Source organism: Dermacentor albipictus, chromosome 9 (genome assembly GCF_038994185.2).
Source record: "Dermacentor albipictus isolate Rhodes 1998 colony chromosome 9, USDA_Dalb.pri_finalv2, whole genome shotgun sequence".
NCBI classification, from domain to species: Eukaryota; Metazoa; Arthropoda; class Arachnida; order Ixodida; family Ixodidae; genus Dermacentor; species Dermacentor albipictus.
In genome coordinates, this window is record NC_091829.1 from 104,535,791 (window position 1) to 104,559,563 (window position 23,773).

A 23,773-nucleotide genomic window follows, 5' to 3' on the forward strand; every position below is an offset into this window, starting at 1 on the left:
CGGCCAAGCTCCATAGACGTCTATGTATAAAAAAGTCCGTTAATTCGAGCGCGAGAAGGTTCCCTCACGGATAATTCGAACTACGCTCGCCTGGCACATGGCCAGAGAAGCGCGCCTACTGCCTACACACAAGGCTGTATTGCCTCCGAAACGGAGAGAACGGCGAGAGGAGGCAAAATCGGACAAAAATCTAACCGGCGCGGGGGCAGCCAGAAGGCAGCGGCGGCTGCCGCCTCTCCGTTCTACGTAACCTCCGAGACTTCTTGCCCATTGCGCATCTCGGAGGCTTTGCAAATCTTGTACAGCTGTTAATGTTGTGCGGAGATGGCACGGCAAGCGCCAAAACACAGCGAATCAAGTACGTCGCAGCTGCGCTTGCAATCAAGAACCAACGAATCAGGGCCTTCGCCACCTTCACATGTTCAGCGCCTTTGTCTCGGCAGTCTTCGTCGCTTGTGCACCTCTGTTTTCAGCTTAGGAGGTATCGGCCGTCGCGATTCATTGGGATGGTGTTAAGCCTCGGCTAACGTTCGTTTCGGTGGACATCGGTGGTGTGGCACAGTCGGACCCAGAGCTTCGACTTGAAGATGGCGTGTGCCCGCGGCACACGCCATCACTTTCTGACATGCCCTACTGCTTCCAAATCGCAGTGTACTGTTGCCCTCCTTCACTTTCGTTAGTTCGAACTTACGTTAATTCGAACTGCAGCGGCTTCCCCTTGCGGTTCGAATCACGAGCTTTTACTGTATTAATATTCTAGACCATAACGCTACTCTACATGATTTCAACATGAAGATTCTCTCCTGTGGTTTTGTCAACTTAATAGAAGCAGCAACACGTGTCACATGCGCTACAGCGTCGGCGCTAGATCTAATAATTACGAACATAGAAACGAGTGTGCTCTCTGCTGGTACAATCGCTTCTGACGTGAGCGATCACTGTCCGGTGTTCGTCGTTTTTCGGCATGAGCATGCTAAGCGAAATACTGTTAAAGAATCTGTTACTGTGCAGCGCATAACTGATGCCTCCTTGGAATCGTTTAACCATGACATTATGAACTTCGACTGGTCCTGTGTGCTTCTGAAATGTGATGTCAATGATGCGTACGACCTTTTTTTCCACCATTTCCTTCGTTTCTATTCCAAGCACTTTCCGCTCGAAACGTACACGAAAAATACGAAAAAGATAAGAAAACCATGGATAACAAAAGAACTTTTCAAAATGATAAAGGACAAAAATCGTCTCTATCAAATGTTCCTTCGAACACGTGCAGAGGACACGCTCCTTCACTTTAAAAAGTTCAGAAACCGATTAAACTGAGAGCTACGGAAAGCGAAGACATCATATTAGCAGGAGCTCTTTTGTAACGTCAATTCAAGGAGACCAGATATTGCGTGGAAAGTTTTAAACGATGTCGTAGGTCGCCGTGCGAATAAGTCTGTTACAAAATCTATGCTAGTAAGTGGCAACAAAATAAAAGGGAGGGCACTGGCAGAATGCTTTAACAAGCATTTTCTTAATAAGGTTTCATCTCAAGACCTCAGCGACAATACAATCACCACTTATCGTAGCCAGCTTAGTGACACTATATTTCTCGAGCCTACTGATGCAAATGAAGTTTATAACGTGTACATGGGAATTAGTAACAGTAAAGCCTTAGATATCAACAGTATGCAGATAAAACCATTGAAATATGTGCTACCCATAATTTGTCCCTTGATTTCACACGTCTACAATCTTGCATTTGAGTGCGGAGTTTTTCCCAACGCAATGAAAACTGCAAAAGTATTAGTAATTTTTAAAGGGGGCGACCATAACGTACCAACAAATTATAGACCAATTTCAGTACTCCCTGTGTTTTCCAAAGGTCTGGGAAAAGTCATTTCTTCAAGACTAAGTAAGTTTTTTGACAAACATAAAGTAATATCTGAGTCACAATTTGGTTTCAGAACTGGTAAATCTACAGAAACAGCGTTATTAACAATGAAGGAAATAATTTTGAATAATAATAATAAGAATTTGTATACGGTGGGCCTTTTCCTCGATTTTAGTAAAGCTTTTGACTGCTTAAATCACACGATTCTTAATAACAAACTTAAAATGTACGGGATCCGTGGTAGACCACTCACATTGCTTGAAGGATATCTCGAAAACAGAAGCCAGTCGGTGTCTTTAGATAATGAATTTTCATCTCTTTTGCCTATCATTTGTGGTGTCCCACAAGGGAGCATATTGGTACCCCTTTTATTCAATACGTACATAAGTGATATTGTAAGCATAGATGCTTCCGTTGATTTTGTAATATACGCGGATGATAGCACACTACTTCTTTCAGGCCCTAATCTTATTGATTTAATGGTGAAATGTAATGACCTACTGATTAAATTGTCTAGGTGGTCAAGGATGAATAAATTAAGAATTAATCCTACAAAGTCCAAGGCTATAATATTTCGCGCAAGAAACAAACCGATAGTACCGCATTGCATGCTTCACTTTGAAGATCACCAGATAGAAATAGTTGAAGTGCACAAAATACTTGGAGTACATTTTTCCTGCTATTTAAACTGGGATGCCCATACTGACTTTGTCTGCAAGAAACTCTCTTCCGTCTGCGGGGTTCTATTGCGATGTCGTGAAACTTTACCTTTAAAATGTAAATTACAAGTTTATTACGCACTTTTATTTTCTCACCTTAACTACTGTAATTTAGTATGGGCCACAATGACCAAAATTAACATAAATAAGACTCTCGTACTGCAAAAGAAAATTGTTCGAATAATCGCCAATATTGTCAATACAACTGCCTCCAAGTATGCTTTTGAAACACATAACATTGTCCGGGTCAACCATTTGTATCACTTTAAGTTGTTACAAAAAATGTATTTTTCGACGGCATCCATTGCCGATTTTTATTCGAGTTTAGCTTCTTTGGACATGCATCATGCTAACATACACACAAGAAATATTAATACTTATAATATACCACGTTTTCGTACTAACTATAAATTACAAATGCTGTCTTACAACCTGTCCCATGTTCTTAACACATATAAACACACAATAGGATATACTAAAGCTGAGCTGCGGAAATATTTTGTTGAAATGTGATTTTATGTTCTTTATGTTTTGCTTGATTATTCCTATTTCACTCTGAACATTTGTATAACCATTTGAGCGTCTCTATTTTCGATTTTATTGTTTAACATTTTTTTTGCAATAGATTGTTACACTCTGTATGTACAACTGGTGAATGTTTTTCTCTTTATATACTGTAACTATTGTATGTGTGTCTGATTTCTGTACCACTCGTGTGCTACTGCTTGTAGGGGTTTTCTGGACATAGTCAAGCTGCTCATGCAACTTTTTGCCAGAAAACCCTCCAGTTGAACCTGGAAATAAACTTACTTACTTAAAATTCCGCCGAAGAGCGGAGCGGGAGCCGAAGAAGAGAGCGAATGTTCGTGCCCCTTCTTAGAGCTCCTGATGTTTCTCCGCAACACAATGGAAACGAGAGCGTAAGTTTAATGGCGTGTTATTTTGTCGCTTAGAGGAGGACAACTCGTGCATCGCCTCACTATGTTAAACTGTCCTATTGGACTGCCGTTGTTGCGAGATTCACAATTTCATAAAAACTACGTGGATGATGATCAACGTAGTGTTATTCGGTCAGCAAAACTAAGACGAATTTCTAGCTCGCATGTAGTTTATAAGCATGGCGAACCATGCATTTCAATGATTGCCAAGAAATTCAAACCACCATCCGAGGCCTTCTAACATGATTTCTTCCATATGGTGCTTCTCACTCAGCCCAGTAGCTCTAGCGAGTGCCCACATTCAGTCCATTGGTGCTAAAGCTGCAACATTGTAATCAGTCGCGCAGACTCTTGGAAATCTCCTGAATTGCACACCTAGTGTGGAGAATCTCATTTGACTCGCTTCCCTAGCCAAATTTTTTTCTACGACAAGCCAATCTTTTAAAGTGTGATGAATGAATTTTGTAACATCGGCTGCTAATGCATCAATTAACTTCCATGGATGGGTCATGTGGCTATAGCTAGTTTGTAAAGCATATATTTTCATCAAATGGCACTGTAATATTTCTTTAGCATGCATAAAATAATTCAGTGTACCAATTTCAGATACAAATGTTACTGCACACAGCACATTTCTAAATATTCAAAGACTTGGACTACTCTAACATTGCATTTGCCAGCAGTGTATTATGGCTTATTTATGGGATAACAAACATTAGTTCTAAAGCATTAACTGTCTTCAGTAAGGGAAGAGTCTTTTGTTCACTGAAATGTAGAATGTGCTACTATGCGGAATGGCAATGTAAACTAGAATAAAAGTAAATGATGATGCTAAAGTGTTATGTGTATCCATGTGTTATTGATATCTTTGGGTGATCACTTCAGATAAGGAGCACTTATACAATTTAGTTAATGAACTTTATTTTCACATTGCTTTTTGCATCATTTGAAATATTTACAGCCAAAAGTATCTACAACGAACATTTCTTTCTTCAAATGTATCAGCACATCAGGGAACTTCCCAATGCTGAGCCAGCAGGAACCTGTCGCAGCAAGCCATAACAACCTGGAGGAAGGACCCACTGCTGCAGAGCTCTTTGACAACATGTGCCACTTTGGCAATGAGGAGTACGTGCACGTGTACGAGTTGGAGGGGCAGGAGGAGGAGGAGGTGGTGGCGACAGAGGTGTCGACGCCGCCAGTGGCAACGCCTGCACCTCGTGCACAGGCGTCTTCAGTGACATCGTCCGGCACGCCTACGAGCCGGAAAAGAAAGGTAAATGCAGACGATTTGTTGGCGCAGCAGCTTCAGCGTGTCACCAGTGCTCTCGAAACAACAAAGCCGACAGATCACATCGAGCTGTTTGCAATGTCACTTGTTCCACTCATGAAACGAGTGAGAACGGAAAGACAAGCGGACATGTATATAAAGATTTTGAATGTCATTAAGGAATTAACTGATTAATTTTTTTTCTTTTTGTTATACTCGGTACCTTCTCACTGCAGCTTCAGAGTGCCTATCGCACCTCGGCAAAGAAAAGAAACAAAGGAGCAATGTTTATGCTATCTCTTCATTTTGCTCGTCGATGTGCTGTCTGCACCATGAAGGCACAGTGATACTACAAACCAGCACATCAAGGCAGCATGTTTTCCGAGTATGTTTGTTTTCTTACTTTTGTATACATACTTTTACTTTTAAATTTAATGTGTTGTCGACCCGTGCAATAATCTTCGCAATAGCCAAGTTATGGAAATCAAGAAAATGTCAGCAGGTTGCTCATACTGCATTCCACCAGGTACTCATACTATTATTCTTTATTTTCTTTTTCAATGTGTTCAATTCTATATTGCAGTATGTTGATTTTCTCACCTCTCATATATTCACTCTTTGTGTTCCGTCTTTTATTGTGATGCTGCATACTTTAACACATTGGATGCTTGTCACTGATACTTCATAATTTTTTTTTAGTTTTCATGTGTTCACTTTGCACTTATTCATGTGCTTTTGATATTTATTGGTTACTTTTATTTTCTTGTTTCTAGTCGTCCTTACATAATGTGATACATTTTAAGTGGTCAATGATTGCATGTGCCTTTCACCTGTGCAGTACTCTTTTTGATAGCCCAGTTGTGGAAACCAAGAAAAATGTGTACCTCCAGATACTCGTACAACCATAGTTATCATATTGAATTGTGTATCACTGTACTTTGATGCCTAATCTCTTATATGCTTTCGTTTATGTCCTGTTTGTTACTGCTTTATTGTGATGCTTCATTATGCATTTTGAACACGCTAGCTGCTTGTCACTGATACTTTTATTTCAAAAAATTAAATTATGGGGTTTTACGTGCAAAAACCACTTTCCGATTATGAGGCACGCCGTAGTGGAAGACTCGAGAAATTTTGACCACCTGGGGTTCTTTAACGTGCCCCTAAAGGTAAGTACACAGGTGTTTTCGCATTTTTCCCCCATAGAAATGTGGACGCTATAGCCGGGATTCGATCCCGCAGCCTCATGCTCAGCAGCCCAACAACATAGCCACTGAGCAACCACGGCAGGTGCTTTTGTTTCGGCTTTCTATGTTCTGGATAAGTTTTCATGTGTTCAATGTGCACTGGTCAGTGTTCAACTTTTATTTTCCCATTCCTAGTCATCCGTACATGATGTGATACATTATAGCATTTCAATGCATGCACGTGCCTTTCACCTGTGCAATACTCTTCTTGACAGCCAAGTTGTGGAAACCAAGAATGCGTACCTCCACATACTCGTATGGCTGTTTTTACCATAGTCATTTGTGTATTACTGTACTTTGATGCCTCACCTCTCATTTGTTTGCTTTTTATGTCCTGTATTTTACTGCTTTACGCTGCATTCTCCATTCTTCAACATGCACGTTGCTTACCAATGATATTTTTATGTCGTTGTTTTGTGTTCAATTTGCACTTATTTATAGGCGCTTTTACTTTCCTATTTGAAGCCCTCCTGACATAATGTGATATGTTATACCTCATCAATGCTTGCACATGCAATACTCTTTGCAACAGCATAGTTGTGGCCTGTCACTTCAGGCAAACTGCAATGGAGCGAATGGGGAGTAACAGTTGCATTCGCGGCAGCTTGGCTGGCCAGAACGACCCTGCCTGTCGAGCTAGCAGTAGCTGGGTATGCTTAAATAAATGTCGTATTTTTTTGTGCTTGTAAATAAAATGTTTACGGTTTCGATAGTCATGAATACCACAGTTCAAGTCTATTTCTACTCCACATCAAACATCCAGTTCACATTAAGTAAGCGCACTACACACTTCACAACATAGATGAACAAAGTAACACAAACATTTTTTTCTTGCACAGGTGCCACAAAATTGATACGTAAACAGCATGATTGGTAGGCCACAGTAAACAACAATTATGAATGACTGGTATGAAGTCAGATTATGTGGCTTTTGTTCGTTCGAGGAAATGCTCACCATCATTGAAGCTGGTAGAACTGCTGCTCACGTAGACGCTTCAAAGCGCCTTCTTTGGAAACACCTGGTTAGTGCCACTGCCAAGGAACTTCACCTATTTTGCTGAAAAAATAGGCTGCGAAGAGGTTCGTGGCATGTGCAGCTTCACTGTCATAATTCTTTAATCGTGTTGACTGATGCGAGGAAAACTGCTGCATTCTGTCGTCTCCCAACGGAGCTTGGATGCTTTCACGCCAGCGTCCTGCTACCATGTTTCCAAACTTGTCCTCTTGATCTCTGTAATTGTCAGACTGTGGATTGAGTACAGTTAGGAAGTTATGCAAGACACACGGAGCCTTGGCAACAAAGTCCACGTTTGTGGGGAGCAAGTTAATGGTCCGCAGTAGGATCCGCCACCTTGCTGCTGTGATCCCGAACGCGTTTTCAGCACACCGTTTGTCGGAATATAGCAAATGAACATTGAAATTCAAACTTCAGAAACATTTATTTAAAAAAATGGTTAGAAGAACCTGTTCCCTTAATCTGCCTTTTTGAGAAGACATGTTTACAGTAATGATACAAACAGACTGCAAGAAATCCAGTGTCAGAAGTACTATACGTCTATTTTTCTTGCGGTATACTAATTCCTTGCGCAGTACTTGTGCACGTTAAAGGGACACCAGAGAGAAGCTCTGAAGCAGTTCAGATTGTTCAAGTATTCTTCCAGACCTCTACTTGCATTGATTTTGCAATAAAAGGTTGATTATTAAAAGAGAGAATGACTGTCAGTGTCTCATTCTTGAATTTCACAATCTCAGTGCACCATACATTGCTCGGCGCAACCTGTAGTTGAAGACTCTTCTTTCATCCTCAAGGTGCTTTGAAGGAAATGGGCGCATGAAGTCTTTTCTTAACTGAAAAGCTTCATCCCAAACGAAGACGTGGGGTACAGATGTTGTATTCCGTGGGAGCAGGCCAAGTGAGGGTATGTTGAGGTCTCCATTGACAAGGGCCTTGCCAAATTCAGAGTGTTTAAATACGCCTCCGTCGCTCACGCGACCTTCAGCCCCCACATCAACAAGCACATACTTGCAACTGCTGTCAACGACAGCCATGAGGACAATGGAACATGTTCCCTGAAATAAAGCATGCATGAGGATAATTGAATATGTTCCCTGAATTAAAGCATCAGAGCAAGTGTCGACATTCACATGAAAACAGCAAATTTAGGGCCACTGTCAGGCAATTCGAGTGGCCTGTTTAGCAAGCAAGGCTTGGTAATATTGTCACCTGCGTACTATCGTCTAAGAAAGTTTACTGAAATGGCTGCAGAATGCAGGTAACTGCAAAAGCATCAAAGGATGCTATGGATGTTAGTGAGTTGTCAATCGTTAAACTCAATAGTGTCCTTTCATACTCATACCCCTCATATGCTTGAAGGTTAAGGAACCACAATACCTCATTTTATAACCATATGGCCATTTGCATTTCAGTTTTTTTTGTACAGCACTACAATGCACTGTACATGGCACCTGACTTGTACTGCATGTAAATTGTACCATCTACAAACCATCTTCCTGGCAGAAGTGCAATTACCAAAAGAAACAACATCCTTAGTACATAAAGCAAATAAAATGAAAGCATAGCAGTTTACCTTGTAGTTGAAGTAATTACTCCCAGAGTTTGGTAGGCATGTGATTGCTAGATGTTTTCCATCGGCAGCCCCCAAGCAAATAGGGAATCGCCATCGAGCTGAAAATACTTCAGCAATCTTCTCCCACTCCTCTTGGGTTGGTGTCTAGAATAGTACGGCACTTGCCATTACGACTGACTGGAAAAATCACAGCACACAATGCCCATATTGCTAGAAAGTGTGCAGTGTCATTTCAAGTGATAAACGTAATTGCTATGTCGACAGCACCAAGCTCGGCGTAACACACATTTATGCCGTAGAAGAAATGCTTTGCCTCTAATGTACCAAGGCAAAGTTGATTACTTAGTGTTTTGATACTGCTTGAAGGCTGATCATTCTTTAGTTATTTGGCAAACATTTTGCCCGCACTACCAGCAATTATCACAGTGCAGCAGGTATAAGTGAATTGTAATGGCATACTTACTTGCATGAAATGATCCTTGAGGCATGCCCATATTGCTCGACATGTGCCATGTAGGCATGCCGGGCAGTTTCAAGACCTACACAATAGAACAGCGCTACTTGGCATATCTCCTGCCCTGATGCCAGGTAACTGTCATATGACAAACAAAACGAAAATTGCCCTCACGCACCAATCAAGTTGAATTGAGGGGTTTTACGTGCCAAAACCATCATTTAATTATGGGCACGTGCCCCCAATGCACTGGACATCAGCATTTTTACATTTTACCCCTCATGAAGCAATACAAATGAAAATCATCCCATTTCTTCAAGCAACCACATAGTACATAGAAGATGTAAAATAGCAGGAAATTGCTGTTCCATACACAAACTGTGGGCCAGCATTTCCTAGCCTGTAAGACTGGGCCCTAGCCGGATAACTACCATGCTATGATTAACCTCTTTACCAGAAACACTTCATGGCAGCATCCTACGCAGTTTCTTTAAAATATACTGCAAAGTATAATGTTAAAAAATGTAATAGCATTAGGACTGTAGCAGCACACACATGGTACTCCACTGGTAAATAATTTTACTCACAATGTGGAATGTACTTCTACGAACCTCAATGTCATCGCCAGTCGCTCTCCAGGCACCAAGGGCTCCCTGATTAACAGCTGTCGGGTCAGGTCTGCAGCCACAATGTTTAACAGCTTATCTAAAAGCTGCGGCGTCATTCTGTAGTACTTACAGAAAAATCCGTGATCTCCTTGTCGCATGCGGCACATCTGCAATTGCCATGAAGAATGTAAACAATCATCCAGACATAACAGACGTGCCTGCGAATGGTCGTCTCATGTGTTAATGCATCGTGTGTACCTGATCGCCAAGAGGGTGACCAGAAGTCATTTGCATCACCAAAACTACAGTGAACTTGCTAAGCGATATAAAGGCGAGCAGAAAGCCTTACAGATTACCGACAATGGGGGCGAAATGCCACAAAAAGAGCGCGTGCGTATCGTCTTTTCAGCGCTGCACGTGTTTCATAGCAATTACAAATGGAACCATGGACTGATACTAAATAGCGACACGACAAAACACTTCTACGTAAAATGAGCAAAGTACTTACAGCTGTGTGGTAAAGTCCTTCTTGCTTTCGGGCCAAAAACACAGGTCACACCCACCAGCGTCGCCACTGCCTGCACCGTCGTTGGTCTCGTCTCCTCTTCATTACCATGAGCAAGAGTATCTGTTTCAGCTACAGTAAACGCCTCGTACGAGTACAGACTGCGGGCATAATGTCGACGGGATGCAGCCAGGGAGACAGCGATGACCTCTCGCCGCACACACGAAACGCACGAAATCTGAGCAAGCAGTGCGCGCCGGTTCGCGCCATAAAAAACGCAGACGACGCGGAAAGGCGGGAACGCGGCGCCGTTGATAGCGTGCCAGTGCTGCTGCCACTTCATGCGAAGCTGATCATGTCGTGTAAGGCAGCGCATTTTCGTTCCTTTGCGTTGGTTTATTAACTCTAAAGTAATAAAAATGACGTTTATCACTATTTAAGCATTTCCCAGCACCGTCAATATTTCTGTACGAAACGATGTCTTCTCAACCAATTATGTCTGGGCGCGCAGGAGCGTACGCTTCCGCGCGTATTTGTGGGTGCAAACCGCAATTCCTCGCGAGGCGCGGCAGGCGGAAGCGCGTAGACGCGAGCTTGCGCGCGTTCGCAAGCGTACGTGTGGTCTGGGCTTAAGAAGCAACTGCCTTAAGGACGCTGGCAAAGGTTCAATTTCTCTTATATTGCCGAGTGCCCCTCGCGTTTTGAGAACAATTTGCGTTTCAGAAGCATCAAACCTCTTCGGTTGCTCTTCTGGATGTGGTATGGACTAGCTGATGGATGGCCCTTGCGCAAGTTTCAACGAATGGCAAGATCTAGCCAATTGATGGACCTTTTGCTACCACCGTCACGGTCCCATACAGTGTACCATGTTGGTGGCTAAGGGGGCCCACTCCTACTCGACAGAATTTTCAGCGGATATATCTTGGAAAAGATGACACGTTGCAGAATTTACAGCGATTGTAGGTCGCAGCCATCTTTTCATAGGTACAGTGACGGACCGAAAGAGCGGTTGAGATAGCGCTCAGCCTGCTTTCATGGCTCGCTCTCCGCCAGTGCCGTTTCGTAACGCTATCATCTTCAGGTGCCCTGTCATGAGACGCGCAGTCCCCGTCCGGGCAGCGCCGGCAAATGATGACTGAGCTACAGATTGGGAACGCTTGCCCTAAACGTGTGCGCGTCAGTTAGGAAATTCTAAACTGCATTAGAAATCAGGGAAAAGGGCTACCGAATTTTTTAGGGCCACTATACCTAATTTCCAGTTTTAACGTTTTAGATTTTACTAGGCGGAAAAGAAATTACGTTCCTTTCGGCACGCCATCTAGCGAAACCTTACCGGCAGAAGTTTGCCTTTGTGGATAAAGATGACGAGTGGTTCAGCATTTTCTATTGTCAGGTGCACCAAGCATTAAAAAGGCTAACTCTACAACAAAAAAGGCATAAAGGTAACATTTTCATGTCGCGATGTTTTGTTTACAGAAAGTAAAGCAATACCCTAGATGGCACGCTATGCCTGACGGATGGCCAATTAAAAATCACATGTCCGAAATGGATTAGTGACATCTGCCGGACCCATGTAGATTTCCTGAGAGGGTTGCCCGCTCGACGTGCTGATGGCGTTGGTTGCATTTCTAATGATTGCTTTAAAAATTGCAGATATCTTGCAGTAGCACGCCCAATTTATGCTGCACCTGAGAACTTTGCGGCTCGTACATAGAGACAGCCTCCACAACCCTCTTTCCTTCAGGTTTCTCGAGAAACATATTTCACAATACGTTCTCTGTAGAAGATTCAACGTTATCCAGGTTCCATGACCGTCGCATACACCGTAGTTAGTCTGCCTCCTCTTTGTCTTGGCTTTGAAACCTTAAATTAGCTGGAGATCACACTTTCGCCGGCAAGAGTGTTTTGATAAGTGGAACTAGCTGCTGGCGTTGCGTTCCTTCCGCATGCCTACCCACGGTATCAAGCCTCCCTGCTTGAGCACTATGCCCACCACGCACATTGCAGGGTACACGCAATGCATAGGTTGCAAGTGCTCGCATGCGGTGGCATTATTAGCCCACCTCCCCTACTTCCATGCTGATGCTTCATTCTAGCCTCAATCGATTTGCTTCGATTGTACTTCACAGTGGTATATCCTAGCGATAAAACGGAGATCCCGCACTCTCGTAGCTGAGAATCAAAATCAGTTTTGCGCCTTAAATAGAAGCCTATGCAATCGGGCCATTGTTCAATCGAAGTGAGATGCTCAATTCACATTCTGCAGTGCCAGCGCGGCAAAATATGGCAACGGTTGAGAGGCCGTGTTTAGGGAAGTTTTCCTTTTGTTATCCTAGAGTGTGGGAGCTGTGATTCGGGCCTTGTGTGATAAAATTACAAACAAAAGAGTTGTGTGAGTTGGAGAACTGAAACCGAAGGTGATTTCAAATGCACACCAAGCAACTCGGATACATGACTTTAGCGGCTATGGTCATTAATTCAAACCGGGAAGTACGCTAATGAGTTGGCTCTCTAATCGAGTTCGACGAGAAGAACAGTAGATACTTCGGTAAATCAACAACGAGCTCAAGGCCTGTGAACTGATCCGACACAGAGTCTGAGTACAGGAATTCAGTATCTTTAGCCGAAAAGAATAACGACTGATATAGAATGGTGATGGACTACAGCCTTTTGAACATGGGAACTGTGTGAGATCGCTTTACACTGCCAGCAATATACAATGTGTTGGATCACCTAGATCCGATAAACTTGTTCACCGGGCTGGACATGGCGCTTGATAAATGTTACATTCCTCTTGCGGAGCCGAGCATGCAGAAGCCAGTATTCAACACGCTACATGGATATTTTAACCAAAGCACATGGTATTGGGTTTAAATATTGATCTACCTGCTTGCCGAAAAATGATTGCCAACGTACTTCACCACGTGAATGCAACGTGGTAACTTGATTTAGACAATTTACTTGTTCTGCCCCAAGATTTGGGGTCCACGCGACAGCACCAAAACATGAATTTCATCTCCAAGAAAAGATTGGCACTGTCTCTCCTAATGTAAAAATGAAAAAATTGAGGTGGGGTATCGTAATTTCTGCTCACGATTAATAAAAACCGGGTATTTGAAAGTTAGCAGAACTCACAGTACTGCCAGTACCGACTAATGTAAATAGGCTACGAAATGTTCTTAGGCTCGTGAGCTTCTTCAGGTCACTTGTGCTGGGCTATGTCATATTACTAACCCCCTAAACCATCTACTCAAGGATCAAGCAAACTCGAAGTCGTGAGAATATTTCCACCATGCTTTACACTAGAAAAGCGAGCTTTTGTCAGAGCCCATTTCAGAGTTCTTCAACCCAAAGCATGAGACTGACGTCAATACTGATGCGAGTAGTAACAGAATAGCTCGTATGGTGGTATAGAGGAACGATACTTATCCGTGGCATCTAGTGTACTACGTAAATCGACGAGCCAGCGAAGCAGAACAGACGTAAATTTTCGTCGGCTTATACGTGGGCCAGTTGCGTGGGCCGTGGGGAGGATGCGATAGTTTGTTTTGGTTGGGGTTCACCAGAGTGCAAAGTTGCATTGTTACAGTTCCCTTGGGCACTAGGAAATTTGCGAAACCATTATTGCGGGGAGGTCTGAGCAACTAAACAGCGTGTCGACACTATTAGGCAACAATAAGGTGCTCAAGTGGCTCATGTGGACGCTGCGAGTTGTGCGACAGTCGAAGCGCCTAAAGAGACTTCTCCAGAAAACTTTGAACGGGAGAGACACACTGATTTGTGCAGTATCCTAGTCGATCCATCATCATCATCATCACCATCAGTCTATTTTCATAGTCATTGCATGACTAATGCATCTCTCAGTGATCCGTAATTACACCTATCTTGCGCTAGCCGACTCCCACTTGTGCCTGCAAGATGCCTAATTGGAGCACCTCACCTCACTTTCCTCCCTGGTCTGCACTGGGACAATAGAAAAAGCAGCCGTTTTCCAAACTGCGCCATAGGATTATTATACTGCGAAAGCCACTAGCCAAATGATAAGCAACGAAACAACATAAAGCGGACTTCAAGCTAAAAATTCACTGCTCTACTGTAAATATCAGAATGATGATGCAAAAAGAGGACTACCTGCACTGTTAGGGAGCATGGGAATATAGAAAGTTGAGAAAGTGGAAAGTAGAGAGCACGAGAAAGTTTATCGTAGTAAGGCAACATGACTTTGGGAGACGTTTTGCTTAGGGTCAGTTCGTCGCATGCATCAGACATAAGTTTTGGCTAACAAAAATGACGGCGTGTGTAATACAGCACGCAGGGAAGTAATAAGAATGCCTATTCCTCAAGACTCGAGGCGGCAAGGTTCAAGGATATCCCAACCAAACTGTGCCAGAGCAGAGACGATTTAGTATCGTTCATTTGAGCCAATTAGGGCCATTTGGCAAGAACTGCTTCAAGGACGGAGTGTTCTTAGTCATAGTTCACGTTTGCGTGCTTACTCCTGCACACAGGTAATGTTCCTGCAGGCATTTATTTGCGTTCAAGGAGATCTTTCCAGAATATAATCTCTAACCACTGTTCATGCTTCATTTCTGAACTTTTCGAAGAGTTTCATGTTTCGCGGTGACTGAAGAGCACATTCCCATCAATACCTCGACCTGCAAATAGGCAGGTAGCACGCATTAAAAGAGTTTTATTACCTGTGACATCGAGTGCCGTGGAATACGCGACCCATCGTAATTAGGATGCTCCCTTGCGCCAGGCTCATTTTAATCCTAATTCCACATTAGGCCAGACAATGGCAAGATCAGCTTTTGAGCCACGCTTCGTATATGTGCCAGAAGATAGTCGACTAGCCTGAAGGATGAGCCGGTAAACTTGCAACGTCTGTGAGAAGAAGCCGGGATAGCTACCCGACAAGCACAATGTAAGGCTGGAAGGCAGTACGGTAGCGAAAAAGGCCCAGCAATAATGTACGTTCTCGGTGATTTGGTTGGTGTGAGACGGCCATGAGATCCGTGTGCACTTGGGCTTTTTGTAGTTTTCTAGGTACTTCCTGCAAACCCTAATGGACTCAGAAAGTTCAATGTTTTTTGCTTAGAAAGCTGGTTTGCATTCCGTGACAAGTACGCAGAAGCCAACTGGAATTATTTCGCAACGTATCTAAGGACAAAGTCAACATTGATGACCCCAGCATCTGTTCGATTGCTCTAAAACTACCTGGGCCAACACAAAGCAGGAGAAGGTGAATGAGACGAACATATCTCAAAGATTATATTGCTGACTCACTGAGGACAGCCAGCAGGCTCGAATGGCTGAGCGTTAGCGTAAGGTGGTGTTGTTGAATGTCATAATCGTTATCAAGTACAAACTTCGAAGCATTGGCGCACAAGGCTGCGTTATGTGTATAACAGGCATATGATCGCGATATGTTCGTTTTTTATTCTACACGTTTACGGATTCAACGACCGTTCGCTGACCGCCCGTGTCAAGCAGTAGCTGAACTAACGCAGAATGATGCTTTCCGAACTACCACTCAGTGGCTGTTTGCATGATGACAGTTGCTGATCTAGTAGTGCTAGCAGGGCACTTGTCACTACTGAATTGACAGTTCTCCTAACCTCATGCTTGACACGTGAATCATAGTTCCCCTGAGACGGGTGTAGCTGTCTTTATTTCATGTGGTGCAAAGTGCTGAAAGATGATGTTCGGAGCAGTATATGCAATTAGGCCACTGCGTGCTGTGGCAATTTCATGCGAGGTGGCCCTCTTGCTGCATTTGCAGCTCTGCTTCCTAGTCAATTAGCATCGTATTTCGCCGGCGGAGAATACGACGTCGCAGTTGCTTATTTATAATCTGGCGGATACCTCATCAGTGGAAGCCGTTTGCTGAAGAGCTTGGGTCCAAATCTAAAGCTGGTGGTACCTGCCCGGGTAGAGCTGGCTGGCCACGTACGTGTCCCAAGGGTGTATTTATCAGTAAGGACTTTGAATGATAAGTCTGGTTCTCTTTTCTGCTATCTGCTTCTCTACTCTCTACCACGTGATTTCTTTGCAGGAAATTACGTCACGTCGAGAAGCCTGTTGTGTTGAGACGAATAAATTAAGTGCTGTCGGCGAAAGTTATACTTGAAATGAAAAATAATTTCATACCTTCTACTTCGTGTTCTCGTTCTTTCCCGCCTGGCGCCCAGTCCAAGTTTATCCTGTAAAAACAAAAAAAAAAACAGAACAACCATGCGGCGCATACACCACTGGGGTTGATCTGCATATTCATAACCCGGAACCTTTTGATCCTTTTGAAGGAGTTAGTTGTCTCGTTTTCCAATTCTGTGATTGCGTCGCTTGCGTGCTCTAAACGAAAGAAAAATGCCACATTTTACACTGCTCAAGTGAGCGCCCCGCGCTTATGATGCCTGGAGAAGCTGACAATGAAATGTGGAAGAACTTTCATATAATCCGCACAGAATTATATTATACTGTCTGTTAAAGAGCGCGAGCCAAAATATTCGTTTTTTTGATATTCATGACCACAATACCCATGTGATGACTTGATGCTGTTATGAGCCAGTTGTCTTGTGGATGGAGAAAAAGAAGCTGAATTGTAGGACTGACAAGAGGAGGACAAAGTTATGTCTATCACCCGCTATATTTCTTGTTGTTGTCCCACTTTTAGCCTCCTTTTCCACAGCGTAAGAACACTTCCCCGCATGAGACCACTAGTTTTTTGCCCTCTTCCCTCGGACACGCTCGCAGCCCTACTTTACCCCTGGATATCCTGGTTCCTTCTTATGGGTACCCGACGAGTGAGTGTGCTCGAGAGACTATTGTCCGTGCCGACGATGCACATCAACTTGCTAGGAATTGATTTTCTGAGTCCTATAACTACACACGCAGTCTCGGTGCAACAACCACCACAGTCCCATCCTGTTTTGCTCCTGGATTGCTCATCCTTCTGTGGCCCCAGCACCACGTGCATGGCTATCTGAAAAACTGCTCTTTCAGCACACCGTTCATTTCGCGCGAGCCGCCATCCTAGTGACCGTTGTTACTTATGAAATCACTCCACTGCTGCCTCCATCACCACCTGCTCATCCCCGTCCGGACATTCCATGCCTTATCATATCGAGGAGACCCTCAATACCTTTTCTATGAGTTTTTTTTCATGCACTCTCCTATCACCTGCACCGAGTCGGTGCTTTCGCTGATTGAGAGTAGCGCTATGAGCCAGTTGTCCTTCGGACATAGGAGATGCTAAAATGTAGAGCTTACAAGAGGTCAAGACGAAGGGAGGCCTATCGACAGCCATTTTTTGTTTATGCTGCCGTGCTTTTAACCTCCTTGTACATTGTGTAAATAAACCCTCCCGTCTGCAGATCTCGCTGTAGCACTATCATTGTCCATTAAAACATGGCTTTCAGTCGCCCAGCCCTCAATGTCAAGGCGCTCAAACTTTTAGCTGCTTAAACACCACGAGTGCCTACTGATAATAGGAATCTCGACGCGGAATTATTACTCGCTAGCTAAATCTCAACATTGAATCTTTTGAAACTAACAGAAGAAACCGAAGCTCCAAGTACCCAGTGACCTTCCTCAATTGAAATCCTCAACTACTTAACATAATAATGTTATTGTAAAATTGATAAATTAGTGCATGTTTGTCGTTTTGACTGCCATTGTATTTTCTTTCTTTTCTATATTATTTTTTGTTTGCGCCGTACTATTGGCTAGGCTCATCATGTCTAACGACAAGGTGCAGTTCTGTGCTCGTGTACTTCGCGTAATTCTCTTTGTTTTCTGTAAAGACTCATTGCGGCTCAATTCAAAGGAGCCCTGTCAAGCTGCTCTGCAGCAGCTTATTTCACTCCTCTTGCAGAGCCAAATATGAAATAAAGTTGTCGTGTGATATCCATGCATACCTAAAACATTACCGCAGTAATTAATTGTAACGCAGTGAGACCTACTTCAGGTAAACGTCCTTCATCGAGGCAACGGTCACACCGATGCTTGCAATGCCAAGTCGCCGGAGGGAGCTTTCTAGCGCCCTGAACATTGCAGGGAATCCCTTGTTGTCCAAAGTGCCCAGTGCGATGGACACCGCTGCCTCCTTGTCGTCATCGACGATTGCTGCAGGTGCAGCATGGCGGACGATGTTCATGGTGTCATTGAGCTTGAATGCATTCGCTACCTTGATGAACGTCAGCTTGTATCCGACGCCTGCGTGCAATAAAAAACATGGTCAGGGACGAGTAGTCGTTGTATGGCTCGTACACACCAACATGGTTTCAACAGTGAAATTGGCCCGCCATAGTTGCGGAGCTTAATCTAATGAGCACGAGGTTGATGGCGTAACTTCCTAATGTCACTGGGAGATGTTTGACGAAGCTCTTTTACGTAAATAGGTGCACTTCGGAAGGAATAAATTGGCCAGCCGACAAAAAGTAGGTGAGACACCCTATAGGTTGCACAATTATTAGCTCCAGCGAAGAAATAAAGATCTGATCGGCTATCATTTTAAGGACAGTAAATACCCTAAAATGTTTATTTATTATCTAACGGGGACGACATGCACCAAGAATAAGCAAAACCAACGAAAAGAAAAAAAATAGTTGGCGGGAATATCTTAACATTAGAAGGGCACGCCAGGCTAATTCAATTCAAACGAAGCCACCAAGGGCTTCCTTTGGTACACGTACAGGCAACTATTATCCTATTATCACATGTGATCCATAGACGTACTATTGCGCTCAGTATCAGCTACAACAGAAAAACACGTAGTAAAATACTCGCATGTTGTATATCATGTTGAGCGCAGTAGAACATTGCATCTGTATTGCAGTGCATTGCGTGAGTGATGCCACTGAAGTCACAGATCTTTCGTAGGTTTGTCTGCTCTGACCGTAGTTTCAAAAGAAGGCAAATTTTTGTTTTTTTGCGTGCTTGCTTGTTTGTTTTGCATTTGTTTGCTCGTTTGTTTCTTTGTTTGTTCTCTGTCACTATATGACGATAAATACCCCAAAAATGTATATTTCTTACATAAAGGTGCAACGTTCACCAAGAATAAGCAAAAACAAAATCAAATACTAGTTGGCGTGAATATCTCAGTAATAGAAGGCTACGCCAGGCTAATTGACTGAAGTGGGCTTTACGCTTTGCGACCTAGGCCTTTGTTTGGAACTCGTACAGGTAACTATTATCCTATTATCATATGTGATCCACACAGGTACTATGGTGCTCAGTATGAGCTACAAAGCAAAATCACGTGGTAATATACTAGCATCTGTATTTGCAGTGCATTATGTGAGTGATGCCACTGCAGCCGGAGATCTTGCATAGGTATATCTACTCTGAACGTACTTTCAAAAGAAGGGGAGTGTTTGTTTTGTTTGTTTGTTCTCTGTCACTGGCTCATATCTACCATGGAGGACTTGCCAATATACGGACGCAATTGGAAGGCGATTATCTGGGAAAACTGTGGCGTAGCAAACTTCATCTTCTTTGTCCCGTGTTTCTGCTTTTAATCAAGAAATGATGCTTGATGCATATGATTCAGTGTTGGCCGAAAACATATAGCCAAAATTTCGGTCCTAATACCGAAGCTCAGCAAAAAAAATATTCAGGTATATCACTTGTAGCCAAAGCTCATTCATAAAAGCTTGAGGAAAGAAGTGTAAATGGGAAAAAAAAACTTTCTGCCTAATGCTTGGGAGGGTTTGCGGAACGACCGTGATTCATCGAAGCCTAGGTCATGAATCGCACGCAATGTATACAGGTGATTCAATTCTGGAACCCGCAAATACATTTGTTTCCTCAGCGACGCAGCTAACCCTCACGCCCTAAGCGCGTGCAGCACGCCACCGCACTCTCTGCCACCCAAAACCACCCTCTCCCCAACTCACCTTCGTCAGTGCTTCTCCCCTCCACCTTTCTTTTACAACATGTGAGAACCACACAGGTCCACACTACAATTACTTAAGGGAACTCTGGCGCTGCTATTTACAAAGAGAGAGAGAGAGAGAGAGATGCGAATGAGAGAAAAGCAGGGAGGTTAACCAGTGTTAAAGCCTCAAGCTTGCTATCCAGGACTAGGGGAAGGGAGAGGGAAGTAAAGACGGAAAGAAGAGCGGGCACAAAGAGCTCCTGGCATCTACAGGAGCTGTAAGAGGAGCGGTTCAGACAACGTGGTAATGATCGACAGAACTGAGCTTCGGCGCCGAGGGCTCCGTTGCGCATGTATAAGCTAAGAAAAAGAGAACGACTTTCCTTTACCGGATGTGATTGCGGTGCATTTTCGTTTGATATAGCTACTCTCGAAAACAGATAGAACGGCTCACGTCTCATTCACGTCGTGTGCATGCAAACAGCCCATGTAGCCTGAATTTTGCGTACTACGGGGTTGTGGCTCACTGTATGTTGGTTGCAACATGTTTAGACGCTTTAAGTTGCGGACTCGCAGTAGGCCAGGCCTACTTGCCGGTGTTGCGGTTACATCTTTAGGAACCGCCCTTTTATGCCTCGAAGCACAGAAGTAACTGGAACACCAATGCATTTCGACGGACGCTTTGAAAATGAATATCTTGCAACTGTAGTGCCGTCCAGGGAGGTTGTTCGAAGTGGATACGCCTTGCGAACTAAGTGGCTATAATTCGTATATTAAAATATTTCGCGTAAAGTAAATAATTTCAAAGTTCATTAGCGTAATTACGTTATACATTTAACATTTTGAACCATTCAACATTTTCATTTCTCGTGCAAATAATGGTCGTCTCATCAAGCAATTTAGATCAAGGGTTAGAATTCTGCTATCTGCCATAGCGCAATCTTCAAAAAAATTTGGTGCAGCTAAAAAGGCACCCTGTTCGTGATGTCTCAACAAAAAACACCTTGCGGTGCATAAGGCATCGTGATGTCATGCAGTTTTAATAAGCATACGCTCACGTTTTCTCTTCTTCTTGGTGTGAGGTTATTCATAATGGCAATAGTCAGGTAAATGAAAAGCTTCGGAAAGGGCCCCTCGGCAACGGGAATCTAATATTCTCTGATTGCGCACGAACCGCACTTACGAAACTGCCCAGCAATGCACGATAGTAAACGCATATAAATTATTGCAGGACACCAGTATGGCCCCACTGTTAAGCATGTGTTCGGACGGACACCCGGCCTCCTGATAAGCTTTAAAACAAAGTTCGATATAAGGAGCGTCGGCACATTAAGAGAATACTTTAACGTCGCGAACGGAATGGTAAGTCCATGACAATATATTTCATTTGAAATAATTCCTCCCCCCCCCCCCTCTTTGAAGACCTGAAGGCTGGCCTAACCGATTTTGATGCCTCATTGTCAGTCATAAATGTGCGTGATCTATGCAACCGAAAAAAAAACGAAGCTAAAAGCACGCGCATTTATTTTGGAAATAAATAATTTGGGATGCCTCGTTACGGATCGAGTTCGAAAATAACAGATAGAATGAGGGATCGAAGTTATTACAGCATTTAATAGCTTGTAGTACTTTGTCTCTACATGACCCCGCATAATCCATCATTATGTTATCTTACATTTAATTATTTGAAGGAACAAATATTCGTAACCATCTAATCTCTCTCAAGACATGGCTACACTCAACCACGAAGGCCTTCTGGTTAAAAACAAATTACAAAACACCCGCAAAGTGTACTTCCAACGCGAAGAGACCCTGCTGGAATTCGCACAAAGGGTAAGCAAAAGGGCTAAGCTCGGTGAACAACACCACCAAGCTTTGGCACCGCAGTTGTCGCGGCTATCCTCTTCAACATTGACATTCAACGAAGCCCACCAGGGTTATCAACCTTGAGCAAAGAGGCACGCAACCTATACAATTTGCCAAACGCACGCTGCCCAAGATGCATGCATGGCACCTGACAGGTACACCACTGGCAACCATTCTAAATGCCCTCACGGACTCTGTAATCGATCATGTCCTTATGTACTTGAAGGAAATGGTAAGTACAGGCTCTACGTTCTCAGCATACGTGCCGCTACAAAAGAAGTTAGGCCGCCTAGACCAGGTCCTTCACTAGATGAAACAGCTAGCAAGCACTAATTGACTACTCATCCTAGGTTACTTGAACGCCACGCATGCCGCGTGGGGCTACACCAGAAACACGGCCATAGGCGCAATTCTCCTCTATATTAAACGTTAAAGTATCATCAACTCGCCATCCTCACTAATTCGCCACATTCTACCAAAATCGGTGACAGCATGAGTCAAGAGACGTACGCTGACTTAAAACTTGCCGACCAACTGCGCACACTGGCTGCTGCAATGCAATATGAGACGATGGCCAGTAATCTCCGAGTACTTCATACCACAATACATGCAAGAAACTTCTAAAGTAGAAAATGCACCATGGAGGCAAATGAACAACTTCTCGCAAAACGTGACAGATCTATCATTATCATCGCAACCATGGCAGGGGCATGACATAACCGTCCAGTGGCTCCTGGGGCACTGGAATACCAGCGGAATGACACAGTAATAATGCCACCAAATCTCCACATACAAGTGGTCGATGTGTTTTGATCCTGCTTTCGTCAGCTGATGCTATGGCTGGGCTGCCCTGTATGTCCAGTTAACGTACATTGATCCTGTGTAACTCGCATGTTTCTACCACAAGTAGCTTACCTTTGCCTCCTTATACACAGCTGCATCTACCTCCTGGATCACCACCGTTTACTGTTCTCGCTTGGTGTTGCATTTACACAGACCTGTGCCTTCCTTATTGATATGGCTAACAGCCCCACGTGCGACACATGCTGCTGATCAGACGCTCACACACACAAGCAAGTGATGTGCATAGCTCTGCATAAACTGTACGTACCGAGCAAAAAGTTCTAGGCCACTGCTCCCAACAAACAAACACCATTTATTAGCGCTGTTTAGGTTCCTGTAGTCTACAGGCCTTCGCCATAAACACTAGGAGCATCGCTTGTTACCGTTCTTTTGATAGTTGCTGTCTTACGCCTTCCCTCCGCGCAGGGTAGCTAACAAGAACAAGCTTTGCATAGCTTCCCTGGTTTTCCAGGCATCTTCTTTCTCTCCCAGGCTATTAATTTGGAACGAAAAAATAGCTATGGCTTAGCTAAGGTTAGGCCCAGGATGCGAAGCATACTAGCCTTTATTTTAGTTGTTTACCACTGTTTAGCCTGGTGAACTGCTGTTGCTTGGCTATATTTGGTTCGGCTAGACGAAGAAACAACTCATGCGTTACTCTGCTTCGCCTTCAAGAGTGGAACGCGACAGCGTTCCCGTCGACCCACCAAGGGGTGTAAGACAATGGGCTACGGCGCAGCGACTACGCGCCCCGCATTGGACGCGGTGAGCGTCGAGCAACGCAGCGTTCGGCGCGGCAACGAAATGTGCGCCTGAGCAAGCGACGCACGCCTGAGCCTTAGAAACAGCTCGTTTCTAAGGCAACACCGCATTCACTAGAGGCGCTTTTGTACCGCTTTGAAGCATCCTACTCGTGGCTCAGTGGTAGCGTCTCCGTCTCACACTCCGGAGACCCTGGTTCGATTCCCACCCAGCCCATCTT

General features: G+C 43.9%; 1 protein-coding gene across 2 annotated transcripts in view; it reads right to left on the reverse strand.

Annotated features, from left to right (window-relative positions):
* Positions 1–23,773, reverse strand: part of LOC135907198 (phospholipid-transporting ATPase ABCA3-like) — a 354,979-nt gene that overhangs the window by 144,761 nt on the left and 186,445 nt on the right. For both annotated transcript variants that reach the window (XM_065438886.2, XM_065438887.2), the window contains 2 exons: positions 18,167–18,419; positions 16,356–16,408 (listed from right to left, as the gene is read on the reverse strand). In XM_065438886.2, coding sequence (XP_065294958.1) covers positions 16,356–16,408; positions 18,167–18,419 — 306 coding nt within the window. The remainder of the gene's footprint in view (positions 1–16,355; positions 16,409–18,166; positions 18,420–23,773) is intronic.